This window comes from Microcebus murinus, chromosome 19 (assembly GCF_040939455.1).
Source record: "Microcebus murinus isolate Inina chromosome 19, M.murinus_Inina_mat1.0, whole genome shotgun sequence".
Taxonomy (NCBI): Eukaryota; Metazoa; Chordata; class Mammalia; order Primates; family Cheirogaleidae; genus Microcebus; species Microcebus murinus.
The window spans coordinates 28,589,008-28,602,572 of record NC_134122.1 but is presented as its reverse complement, the minus strand read 5'-3'; the positions used below and the strand labels follow the sequence as shown (position 1 = coordinate 28,602,572).

General features: G+C 49.2%; 1 protein-coding gene across 1 annotated transcript; it reads left to right on the top strand.

Annotated features, from left to right (window-relative positions):
- The first annotated feature begins 117 nt into the window (after positions 1-117).
- SPACDR (sperm acrosome developmental regulator) lies at positions 118-5,267 on the top strand. Its single transcript, XM_012759396.3, has 3 exons — positions 118-991; positions 1,211-1,537; positions 4,805-5,267. Exons 1-3 carry the CDS (start codon positions 929-931, stop codon positions 5,036-5,038), a joined length of 624 nt encoding a protein of 207 aa, XP_012614850.1. The 5' UTR covers positions 118-928; the 3' UTR covers positions 5,039-5,267.
- The last annotated feature ends 8,298 nt before the right edge of the window (positions 5,268-13,565 follow it).

The following is a 13,565-nucleotide window of genomic DNA, read 5'->3' as shown; positions in this document are numbered from 1 at the left end:
CCCCAGCTTCCCAGTGTGTCCCCTCTGCGGGCTGGATCCGGGTGGTTGCTTGGGGGCGGGGCAGGGGGCCCTGAATGGGCCCCTTGTCTCAGGGTTGGGCGTGGGCCAGGCTCCCCGGGCACACAGTGCCCTCGCCAGGCCTGGCTGGCTGCCGTGGCTTCCACCCCCAGCTGGCTGAGGATGGGCTCTGTGGGTGAGCCGGCCCCTCCTGGCAGCCTGGGCCCAGTCCCAGGTGGAAGAGTCAGCCAGGGAGAAGGACCCCACCTAGTGGGGAAGAAGGGAAAGTGGCTGAGGCAGCCTCTGGAGGACCTTGGGAGGAGTGGAAGGGGTCCGTTGGAGGCTGACCTGGGTTGGACTCCCTACCTTAAGCTCCCTAGATTTATGACCTTGGGCAAGCGCTTCAGTTTTTCTGAATCTCAGATTCCTCATTCGTAAAGTGACCCTGACAATAATACCTACCTTGAAGGGCCGTTGTGAAGATGACATGACAATGATACATGGGAAATGCCTGGCGCACACCAGGCACTCGATACATGTCAGTTTCCTTTCCATGGATCTGAGGGAAGAAGGGCCAGGGGCAGAAGGGATTGGCTCCCTGGGTCCTGGGAGGGCCTGGGGGGTGGGGTTGGGCCAGGCAGGCTCTCACAATGGGCTAGAACTCTCCCTCACTGTAGGTTCTCATCCACTTTGACTCCTCTCCCTGTCCCAGGGAGGGGAGGAAAGGCCTGGGATGAGTTGCTGGAGTGGGTTTTCCCCCTGGGTTTCTTAGTCCTTTCTTCACTGCTGTGTGTGAAGCCCCTCAGCTCCCAGGATACCCCTTGGGTGGCAGCCACTGCCTGCTGCCTGTCCTCCCCAATCCCCACCCTCCACCCCCACTGTACCAAATGCTGGTTCTGCCCCCTACTTTGGGTTCGTCCTATCAGGAGAGATGGCTGCTGTCATGAGATTCTTCCGATGGGTTAGGCGGGCTTGGCAAAAGATTACTTGCTGGGTGAGTTGCAGAGACTGCCTTGTCCCTGGGATGACAGTGCTGTTCATTGACCTGTAGGTTGCAGCAGCCCCTTTCCACCAAACAAGGCTAGGGATGGGGCAGCCAGGGAGGGGCTTGAGTGGAAGGAGGCCTTGATGCTCACTGCCCCATCCCTTTTGTGCTGCACTCTCTGTGGACTGTTCTGCCCCTCTCTTCTCTCTTCTCTGTCTTGGTTCTTAGGTTTTCTTCTGGAAACCAAAAGTTAGGCAACCCATCTTGGAATACTGTGGCTCCAAGAAACATACATTGAAGGTGGTGGAGAAGACTCCCAAGGCAGTTGAGACTTTCAAGTTTGTCGAGTCCTGCAGAGAGGATAAGCTCCCCAGGATGGATGCGTCCCCTGGGCTAGCTGAGCCCTGTGTGTTGGCCAAGGCAAGAGACGGGACCAAGATGGAGCTGGGTGGTGAGGGCCGATCCCTGCTGCGGCTGCCCCGGACGGCTGTTCAGTCCGTTTCCACGCTCATGGTCTCCGCCCTACAGACCGGCTGGCAAATGTGCAGCTGGAAGGTCAGCACTATCCCCCTGGTTCCCAAGACCCCTCCCCAATCCCCAGTGACTCATTCCTCTCTCCATTCACTTGTTCAGCACTCATCTCCCATGCTGCTGAGTTACAGGTGCTGAGCCAGGAACTGAGGATATAATTGTGAACAAGATTTCCAGACTTGGGGGCTACAGACAAGATGAAAGACATTGTTGGCTCATTATCCACACACATTGTTGGGTGTGACATGGGAGGTCGAGGAGGCTGTGGGAACCCAAAGGAGGGTATCTCATCTAGACCTTGGGAGTCAGACAAAGCCTTCCTAACAGAAGAGAGGGTGAAGCTGAGACCTGAAGGAGTTAGCTTGGCTCGAGGGGATTGTTAGGAGAGGGTGGAGGGAGTGTTCTATGAAGAGAGTAGCAGGTGTTTGCAGAGCTGGCCCAAGTCATGTGGGTCAGAGGGGAGATCCTGGAGCCAAGGGCCAGCTCATACAAGGCAGGGTGGATATTTAAGTTGTGGAATTTGGCTTTGACCTCAAGAGCAGTGGGAGTCCTTACAGACATGTGAGCAGAGGACTGGTATGAGCAGATTTTTATTTAGAAGTCTCATCTGCACTTATACATTGCTGGATTGTAAAATGGTGCAGCCATTCTGGCAAAGAATATGGTAGTTTCTTATAAAACTGATTATGCAATTATCATATGACCCACCAGTTATACTCTTGGGCATCTCAGATAAATGAACTTTTATATGTGAATGTTCATAGCAGCTTTATTTGTAATAGCCAAAATCAACCCAAAGGTCTTTCAGTGAGCCAATGGTTAAACTGTGATGGATCCATACCCGGGAGTACGACTCAGCCATAAAAAGGGACAAACTATTGATATATGCAACAACTTGGGTGAATCTCAAGGGAATTGTACCTAGTGAAAACCAATCTCAAAAGGTGATATACTCTATGCATCTATTTAAATTATATACCATTCTTGAAATAACAAAATTGTAGAAATGTAGAATATATTGATGGTTTAGGGTTGCCAGGGGCTGCGGGAGGAATGTGTGGTTATAGAAGGCCAGCGGGAGAGATCCTTGTGATGCTGGAAATGTTCTGCATCTGGACTCTGGTAGTTGGATACACAAACCTGTATATATGATAAAATTTTGTTAAATGCACACACCCACACACACCCCAATCAGGACAAGTAAAGCTAGGGAAATCTGAATAAGATTAGTAGATCGTATGAATATCAATGTCAATGTCCTGACTATGATATAATTTTGTAAAATTTTCCTATTGAGGGAAAATTGGATAAAGGATACACATGATCTCTATAATTTCTTACAACTGCATGTCAATCTACAATGAGCTCAAAATAAGAAGATTAATTTTATTTATTTATTTATTTTTATTTTTTTATTTGAGACAGAGTCTCACTTTGTTGCCAAGGCTAGAGTGAGTGCTGTGGCATAAGCCTAGCTCACAGCAACCTCAAACTCCTGGGCTCAAGCAATCCTACTGCCTTAGCCTCCCAAGTAGCTGGGACTACAGGCATGCGCCACCATGCCTGGCTAATTTTTTCTATATATATTAGTTGGCCAATTAATTTCTTTCTATTTATAGTAGAGATGGGGTCTTGCTCTTGCTCAGGCTGGTTTCGAACTCCTGACCTTGGGCAATCTGCCTGCCTTTGCCTCCCAGAGTGCTAGGATTATAGGCGTGAATCACCAAAAAGGTTAATTTTAAAAAAGGGACATACCTAGGTCACTACCAAATCAACTTATTTTGTTCTTGAATCAAGTATTACTGCATTAATCATAAGAAAAGGTTTATCTGGCTGCCCTGTGGAATGGGAATGAGAGTTTTCAGGGGACAAGGGGAGGGACAGGAAGATGTGCTGGAGGCTGATATAGTCCAGGCTAAGAAAGAATGCTCTTCTGGACCGGGGGAGAATGCTGGCCAATGACCAATGGGACAGAGGCGTCGTCAGGTAGAACAAGATGGCTCTGATGGATTTGAGTCATATTTGGGAGGTAGAATTGTTGGACCAGGTGGTAGATTGGATGGAGGTAATGGGGAGAGGGAGAGACAGAGTCAGTCAGGCTGGAGACATTCACTAGGATGAAGAATGAAGGAGGTCTTAGGGGTGGAGGTGATAAGTTTAGAGGATTGGGCAAGATGAGGTTTCTGGTTTTTTTTGAGACACAGTCTCACCCTGTTGCCTGGGCTAGACAGCCTAGTTCACAGCAACCTCAAACTCCTGGGCTCAAGTGATCCTCCTGCCTCAGCCTCCCAAGTAGCTGGGACTGTAGCTAGGACTACAGGTGTGTGCCACCATGCCTGGCTAATTTTTTCTATATATATTTAGTTTTCCAGCTAATTTCTTTCTATTTCTTTTTAGTAGAGATGGGGTCTTGCTCTTGCTCAGGCTGGTCTCGAACTCCTGAGCTCAAATGACCCGCCTGCCTCGGCCTCGCAGAGTGCTAGGATTACAGAGATGAGTTGTAATGTTGACAGGACACTTGCATGGAGGTGTCCTGGAAGCAGTGGGATATACAGGCCTGGAGGCCAGGAAAGAGCTTTGAGCTGGAGACAGAATCGGCTTGTCCTCTGTCTGCCTTCCTTTTTTTTTTTTTTTTTTGAGACACAGTCTCGCTTTGTTGCCCAGGCTAGAGTGAGTGCCGTGGCATCAGCTTAGCTCACAGCAACCTCAAACTCCTGGGCTCAAGCATTCCTGCTGCCTCAGCCTCCTGAGTAGCTGGGACTACAGGCATGTGCACCATGCCCGGCTAATTTTTCCATATATATATTAGTTACCCAATTAATTTCTTTCTATTTATAGTAGAGACTGGGTCTCGCTCTTGCTCAGGCTGGTTTCGAACTCCTGACCTCGAGCAATCCACCCGCCTCGGCCTCCCAAAGTGCTAGGATTACAGGCGTGAGCCACTGCGCCCAGCCTGTCTGCGTTCCTTTTAACACACTCTCCGTGAAACCATGAATGTAGATCAAAGGCAGGTCACACATGGTCCCAGGGGCTTGTATTCTAGTGGAAATAGATGAGTCCTCAGAACAAATAGCGTATGAAATGTGGTAGGACAAGGCAAACACAGAAGTTGAGATGACAAACATCCAGTGTAGCCTGAGAAGTCTTCCTGGAGGAAGTGGTGTCTGAACTGGCCTGGAGGAGGAGGTGGAATTAGACGAGCCCTTTGCTGTTTACCTGCAAGTCGTTCTACCAGTAGTTTCAACCTAGACCCAGCTATTTACACGTGCACGTGTTCTCTTTCTTTTATAGTCATCTGTGAGCTCTGCGTCCATTACCTCCCAAATGATGACCCAGTCCCCGTTGCAGACACCAGAGGCTGAGTTGCTGCGGGAAGTGTACCTGGTGCTGTGGGCCATTCGGAAACAGCTACGACAGCTGTCCCGCAGGCAGGAGAGGCGCAGACAGTGCCACATCCGGACCCACACTGCCCCCAAATCTCACCCAGTTCAATGCCTGAAACAGGATGCCCAAAGTCCCCTCTAGGGGGGAATCCCAGATCCTCCGAAAGCCCCCACCTTACTCTTAGGTAAGGTTGCTAGGGGGTCAGGGCAGCAGGCCAGAAGTTGTGAGTGAGGAGATGTTTTCATACTGTCACCTTTCATTGGGAGCCCAAGGCCAGGCCTGGGGTCCCACATACTCCCCTTTATTCTGTTTATTAAATTTGTAAAAATTTATCAAAATATTGGGAAATAAATATCAGATATTTCTGAGTAGCTGTAGAGTGTGTTTGTGGACATTTTGAGGCAATAAGGGGTATTGGGTGAGCCAGGGAAAGGCACCTGAGGTGGGGTCTGTTTGGGGGGAAAAGGAGCCCACTGGGTTCCCATTCTGGGCCTCATATCCTTCTAGGAGCAGTATTGCCTTTGGCAACTCTGCGTGACAGTAAGGACAGCAACAGCAGTACCTGGCACCAACACAGCTACTCTCCCTAGCAATCCTACAAAAAAAGGAACTTAGGATGGGTTCTGGGACTTGTCCAAGGCCCTACATCTGGATGCTGCCGGCTCCCAGAGCTAGCCCACTGCCCTGCCTCTCTTGGTTTTGGCAATGGGCTTGGCCACGGAGGGTCGAGCGTCTGCACATGCATGCTGGGGCTGCGAGAGAAACATCCATGTGCTGGGAGGGAACTTGGCCCTGCTGCCCGAGCCTTGCCGAGAGCCATTGAGAAACTACCACCTCCAGGGTGCCCAGCAGGGTCTGTGCAGGGTTTGTGCAAGGACGGGGCACCAGCCAGCGGGACATGGGCTCCAAGAGGCTGGGTGGCGGCTGCAGCTGATCAGGGCTGGAGGTCTGGGAACAATGGCCCTGGCGACTTGGAAGGAGGTTGGGGAGCAGAGGGTGCCCTGGAGCTGCAAGTACTGCCCTCTAGCCCGGCAATGAGAAGGTACACAGGTGGCTCTGCAAGGAAAAGCAGGGATATTTCAGCAAAATTTGGGGATTTGAGGTTTCACAGGGCTTGGGGGTGGCATGGGGAAGGAGGAAGAGATGGCAGCAGAGCCCAAGCCTAGGCGGCAGCTGAGGCCCTGGGATAGGAGGGGAGAGGGTGCAGACAGCTGTGCTGGGTCTTGCCCAAGGAGAGGTTACTTGTGAGTAGCAGCAGGTGGTGACCCCCCTACACACACACACCTCTGCAGCTGTGGCAGAGTTTGGCCCCGTTCCTGGGGATATAGGTCCCTTTTGCATCCTGGAGTCCCCCCTGCAGCTTTGCTACCCTGAGGCTGTGAGCTGTCTACCACACCTCAATACTTACAGCCACCATGATTAAGCACCCACTGTGACTACTTTCATAAGTCTTGTTCTAAATAATTCTCACAACAGCTTTCTGAAGAATTATCACTTCCATTTTTCAGAGGAGAAAACTGGGGGACAGAAAGGTCATGTTTAACGTCACACAGCTTTCATTCTTCCAGCTAAAGAGTCTAGTTCACACAGGACATGTTACAGAGCAGGTGTTCAGCACATGAGTGAAGTGGCTTTGCTGGGCATCAGTCCCGAGAGTAGCTGAAAGTCAAGCCCTGTTTTCAGGTTTTCAGGCAGGGCCTCAAAACAAAGTGCTGTACAGTGGCTCGTGTCTGGAGCTTTTGTTCCTTTTCTTTCTTTTTTTTTTTAAGAGACAGGGTCACGATCTATTGCACAGCCTGGAATGAATGCAGTGATGCCATCATAGCTCACTGCAGCCTCCAACTCCTGAGCTCAAGAGATCCTCCCGTCTCGGCTTCCCAAAGTGCTGGGATTACAGGCATGAGCCACCACTCCTGGCTCAGGTCTGGAGCTTTCAATCGCCAATAATTTATCATGAGCCCATTATGTGCCAGGAACCGATCTGCGGCCAAACAGCATTGGTGCAGGATCTGTGTCCCAGGAAGCTCTGAGGTTTAATGGGCTTCAAGGTGTTAGGACCTCACTGCCTAAGATCCAGGATCAGCGCCTGCAAGTCCTTAGAGATGGGCTCCTCCTCCCTAGGGACCTTGGGTTTCAGTGAGAGGACATAATGTGGGGTAGGGCTAAGCTGGGCCCCTGAAGGTCACTGGTTAAGTAGCCTTGCAAGTAGCTACAGACCCAGGACCAATCTGGGCTTGAGGCTGTGGGCTTATGGAAAGAAATATTGCTCCCATTTTTCTTTGGCTCTGTCAGTGTCGTAGGAGTGGGAGGGGGGAAAAGGAAGGTGAGTTCACCAGCAGCCAAGGGAGCTGTTGGCACATCCCACCGCTCTGTCCTTCCCCACACATGAGCCCTGTCTGGGCTTAGCTGAGCAGTGGCAGGAAGACTTGTGGGAGAGAAAGGGGCAGGGTGCAAGCGAATGGTATACAGACCTTGCTTCTCCGTGCACCTAGTCAGCCTCCTTCCTCACCCATCCTAAGTGATCTAGCCCAGAGCCCTGGAGAAGGACTGTGGTGGGACCTCCCAACTGGGAGGAAAGCATGTGGGGTCTCCTGGGGTAGAGATTGAGGGACAGGGGTGGGGGATTCTTACTCACTTAGCTCTGTCCTGGAAAAGAACAGTGGGGGACAGAGTGACCCCTGGGGCAGAAGAGAAGCTGCCTCTTGATGACAGTCTTGAGCAAAAATCCCACCTTCACTACCCTCTCCTCCCTCCCACTCCAGATACTGCCCCCTCCTCCAACGCTGCTTGACTTGAGGCCAGATTGGTAGGGCTATGGGTGGGCCCAGTTGGGATCAGGGGTCCTTCTTTTTCTTTTTTTGAGACAGGGTCTCACTGTGTCACCCAGGCTGGAGTGCAGTGGTGTAATCATAGCTCACTGCAGCCTTCTGGGTTCAAGCGATCCTCCCACCTCAGCTTCCCCAGTAGCTAGGACTATAAGTGTGCCACTACACCAGATACTTTTTTAATTTTTGGTAGAGATGGGAGTCTTGCTATGTTGCCAAGGCTGGTCTCGAACTCCCAGCCTCAAGCAATCCCCCTCCCCTGCCTTGGCATCCCAAACTGCTGGGATTATAGGTATGAACCACCACACCAAGCTAGGGGTCCTTTTTTATTTTCAAAGGCCATCTATCCTATTGGAGAGGGGGGCTTTAGGGCTGTGGGAACAAAATGAGAGTGCTGGTCCTAGCTTGCCTTGCACTCTTCTGGGTCCTGACCCCCCTTCCTCCTCATCATCAAATTCCCTGAAAATTTCAAATCGTTTCTTCTGCTTCTTCCCTGGGACCCCCTACAATCCATTGCCCACATGGCAAAATAGGTCACTTCTCTTCTTAAACCCCACAGTGGCTTTCTATTATCCGTGGGGGAAAAAAAGCCAAACTTTTCTTTTTGTCTAAAAATGCCTTTCTTTTAGATCATGGCACAGCAGGCTCCTTGCCCATCTGGATTCTGTGCAAATGTTGTTACCTCTTGACATGGACTTTTCCTGTCCACCCACCTAGAGGGCAAGAGAGAGCTACCCCAGAGATCACCCTCTCATCAAGCTTTATTTTTTCATAGTACTTAGCTGTATCTGAAATTGTCAAATTTATTTGTTTACCAATATACTTGGGAGTCAGCAGTGAAACCCAGTGGTAAAGAGCACAGGAAGTGGTTTAAATGGATGCTTCCTGAATGTGCAACCTTGGGTAAATTAGTTAACCTCTCTGAGCCTCAGTTTCCTCATCTGGAGAATGGGGATAGTAGTCATATTGTACTTGAATGATAGGGTTGTCATAAGGATCAGAGGAGACAAAATGTAAGGGCTCAGTAAGTGTTAGCTGCTTTTATTATGCTAATGATTATCATTTGTGGTTCATGGTCACTATCCCAAGGCTAAAGCATTGCTGAATGAACCAGAAAGAAAACCTTCACCTAGTGTACAGGAAGCACACTCCAACTAGCTGTCTTGTGGAGGGAACACCACTTCGGAAAAGATAAAGAATGCCAAGTGCAGGAAGTAGGAGAAAGAGAACTGACAGACCTTGGTCCTAATCTCACTCTTGCTACTGCTTTTCTGAGTGACTTTTGAGAGTCACTTTTCTCCACTGGGCCTCAGGCTCCTCAAATAAAATGATGCATTGTCATACCCCCTGCCAGCTTCCAGGAGCTCCGGTTTGTGTCCTGTGTTCCACGTGTTCCCTCCAATTCCCCTGTTCCTAACAGTCCAAAGCGAGTTGTTTCTTGATCTGCCATGAGAGAATTGACCCTGGTAAAACATTCTCTGTTCAAGCCTTTGAACACTTCCTCTTCCCCCACCCAGAGGCAAAGTCCCAGCTCTGGACACTGATCTTTCTACCCATGTCCCTTCCTCTCCTTCAGCCTCATGCAGTTTAATATTTGAGCCCTGGGGGAGGAGAGGCAGCCCTGATTAAACCCTACCTTGGGCTGGGGTCAGGCCCGGGACTCTGTTCGTTGGTGTTGCAGGGGGTGTGGCATTTAAGGCACAACACAGATGAGCACGGCAGGAAGGTCTTGGCCTCAGAGTCACTCTCAGGTACACAGGCAGGGTGTGAGTGGCCGGTTATACACGGATGCAAGTGTCTGTATGTACTTGTGGGTGTCTGTAGCTATACTTTAACTTGTTCCCATTTTCCTCTCAGGAGTGGTAGAACTGAGATTAATTAGAGGGAAAGATTACAGGATTGCAGGGCTGGCATTCTCTACTCCGTAGGCATCTGGGAAGTCACCTGCCAAATGAGGTGTTAGTCTGGAGGACTGTTGTGAGGACCCCAGGTAGCTGGGATAGCTTCCTCTGTCTATACTCTCCACTCCCCAAGATGTGCCCATGGTCCACCAGGCCTCGGAGGTGTAAGGGAATGAGGTGGGGGACATTTAGAGGGCTGGATCTTTTCCACAGGGCCTGCATGTCTGCGAGCAGGCATTTCTGGTGGCCTCATGCTGAGTGCTTTGTCGCCTGGGTCATCACTGCTGGAGCTGCCTGCCTGTTTTCTCCTTGCCCCAAGCTGGGGTACTGGGCAGACAGCCCGCGTGTTCTACCAGGGGAGGTGGGCTACAACAGAGGATCTCTTCTCCTCTTCTCAGTCCTCTTTGTTTCAAAAGCTGTGCCCACGTGCTCCACACCTGTCTGCCCACTCCACCTGGCACACTGTCTCCCTGTGAAAGCTGAGGCATGGCCTCCTGCCTGCTTCCCTTTCCCCCAGTGCTTCCTGGGGCCAGGGGATGCGAGTGCAGGACTGGAGGGCAGGTTTTGGAAGGTGGGGCTCTGTCTTTTGTGTTGAAGGAGGCGTCTGAGCACTGGCCCTGCTGGGGTGTGGCAGCAGCTGTTTGCCTGATGGGGGCCAGATGAGGCTGTAAGAAGGCTGGGCTCTTGGGGCAGAGGTACAGGGAAGCCTGTACCACCCTTCTCTGTTTCTCTCCTTTTAAGAGTCATTGTTTTCCCTTCACCATTGAAATGCTCTGCCTATTTTTTTTACTGTTGTGGTATTTTCTAGAGACCCACAGAGTTTAAGACTTTAATAGAGTCTAAGAGCCTGCACTCAGGGGCCAGGCTGCTGAGTTTTGGTTCTACCACTTACCAGCTATATATTCATGGCTTGGGCATATTATGTAACTTCTCCGTGCCTCAGTTGCCTCACGTGTAAAATGGAGATGATATAGGATTGTCGTGAAGATGTAGTGAATTAGTACACAGGAAACACTTAGAACAGTGCCTGCTACATGTGTGCTGTGTATGTGTTTGGTTTTGCTCTCATTTTATTTATTGATTTATTTATTTAGAGTCAGAGTCTCACTCTGTCACCTAGGCTACAACATAATTCCCTTGAGATTCATTTAAGTTGTTACACGAGTCAATAATCTGTTTCCTTTTATTGATAAGTAACATTCCATGGTATGGATGTACCAGTTTATTTAACTCTTCACTTGTGAAAGGACATTTGATTTTCTTCCAGTTTTTTGGCTCTTACAAATGAAGCTTCTATGAACATTTACATACAGAATTTTGTGTGAACATAAATTTTCATTTCATGCACAACAGTGTAATTGCCAGATCACATGATAGGTGCATGTTTTGTTTTGTATGAAACTGCCATACTCTTTTCTAGATGGTTGTACTGTTTTATATTGCCACTAGCAATAGTGGAGTTGTCCAGTTACTCTGCAACCTCACCAGCATTTGGTGTTACTGATTTTTCTTATTTTATCTCATTCTGGTTTTAATTTGCATTTCCCTCAGGCTAATGCTATTGAACATCTTTTCATGTATGTTCAAATAATTTCCATCTGTGTATCCTCTTTAGTGAAATATCTGTTCATGTATTTTGCCCATTTTCTAGTTGGATTGTTTGAGATTTTTTTTAAAAAAAACCTTTGAGTTTTGAGAGTTATAAAAATATATTCTGGGCTGGGCGCGGTGGCTCACACCTGTAATCCTAGCACTCTGGGAGGCCGAGGCGGGAGGATTGCTCGAGGTCAGGAGTTCGAAACCAGCCTGAGCAACAGCGAGACCCCGTCTCTACTATAAAAAAATTGAAAGAAATTAATTGGCCAAATAATATATATATAGAAAAAATTAGCCGGGCATAGTGGCGCATGCCTGTAGTCCCAGCTACTTGGGAGGCTGAGGCAGGAGGATCTCTTGAGCCCAGGAGTTGGAGGTTGCTGTGAGCGAGGCTGACGCCATGGCACTCACTCTAGTCTGGGAAACAAAGCGAGACTCTGTCTCAAAAAAAAAAAAAAAAATTCTGGATATATATAAGTACTTTGTTGGAAATGTAGCTGGCAAATACATTCTCTCAGTCTGGAGTTGTCTTTTCATCCTCTTAACAGAGTCTTTCACAGCACAAAATGTGTAATTTTGATCAGGTTTAATTTATCAATTTTTTTCTTTTAAAGATTGTGCCTTTAGTGCCAAGTCAAAAAACTCTTCCCCTAGCCCTATGTCCTGAGGATTTTCCTCCATGTTGTCTAAGTTTTGTAGTTTTATATTTTACACTTAAGTCTATGATCCATTTTGACTTAATTTTTGTATACGGTGTGAGGTTTAGGGCGGGTTCTTTGGGATGTCCAATTGATCCAGCCCGACTTGTTGAAAGCACTACCCTTCCTCCATTGGATTGCTTTTGCACCTTTGTCAAAAATAAGCTGGGTGTATCTGTGTGGGTCTATTTCTGGGTTCTCTAGTTTGTTCCATTGATCTACACATCTGTCCCTTTGCCAATACCACACTGATGTGACTACTGTAGTGAGCCTTGACATTGGGTAGAGTGGTTCCTCCCACTTTGTTTTTCTTTTCAAAGCAATTTTAGCTGTTATTTGATGTTATTGTTATTTTTATTATAATGCAGATATATTTTTTAATTTGTTATGAGGTTAGAGAGATCCTTTTAGTGTAACTTGGAGCATGTCATCTCCCCGTTGAAGATCTTTTCAGGGCATCCTGTAGCATTTAGGAAGAAATCCAAACTCCGCACCTTAGCTCTTTTTTTTGTTTGAGACAGAGTCTCACTTGTTGACCAGGCTAGAGTGAGTGCCATGGCATCAGCCTCGCTCACAGCAACCTCAAACTCCTGGGCTCAAGCAATCCTTCTGCCTCAGCCTCCCGAGTAGCTGGGACTACAGGCATGCGCCACCATGCCCGGCTAATTTTCTATATATAGTAGTTGGCCAATTAATTTCTTTCTATTTATAGTAGAGACAGGGTCTTGCTCTTGCTCAGGCTGGATTCAAACTCCTGACCTCAAGCAATCCGCCCACCTCAGCCTCCCAGAGTGCTAGGATTACAGGCGTGAGCCACCTCGCCTGGCTTCGCACCTTAGCTCTTGACTGTGGTTCCTGCCTCCCTGCCTGGCCTCATCCCTCATCTCTTCCACTGTCACTTCCAATGTGCTTGCCTAGTTTCACTTCATTTCTTCTTCCCTGGGCCTTTGCAAGTGCTGAGTCTTCTGCTTCTGTTTTGAAAGTTGCTGCCCCACATGCTTCCCCTGGCTTACTGTCGTCCCCCCTTCATATCTGCTCTCTACCTACCTCATGGAGTCCTCCCTTGGGTCCTCACCTCACACCCCCATCCCTTGGGCTTTGTTCACTGCTGTAGCAGTGAATGTTTGGGATGGAGAAGGGTGACTCAGTGGGTGTTTATTATGCGGTCCTGCCCTCCCCACCCAGTGAGTTCAGGTTTAATGCCTTGGGGGCTGTGCTCCCCTCCCCAGGAGGAGCTTCAAGACCCGAGAGATGTGCGAAGTTGACGGCTATGAGGAAAAAGCAGAGAAGAATAAGCACCATCCAGAGGAGCTGTCAGGCCCCACCTGGAGCCTGCACCATAGAGGTGGGGACTAGGGATTGGACCGAGGCCCAGGTCCAAGGTCAGCAGCAGTAGATCAGAGGTCCCTGGGCTTACCTCCCCACTCGTCTGTACTCCCATGTTGGTAATTTTGTTATTTTCTTCACCATACCATCCTTTACTTGAGGGCCCTATTGGGATTTGCTGCTCAAATCTCCACCAGCTGTGGCCTGACCTGTGTGTCCCTGTCCCCAAGGACAGGCTTCCACCCTGGCACCTGTCTGCAGGGAACCCAGGAAGCACTGCCTTCCCACTCTCCCTGCAGGGCACCTTGGACCTGCCTCCATC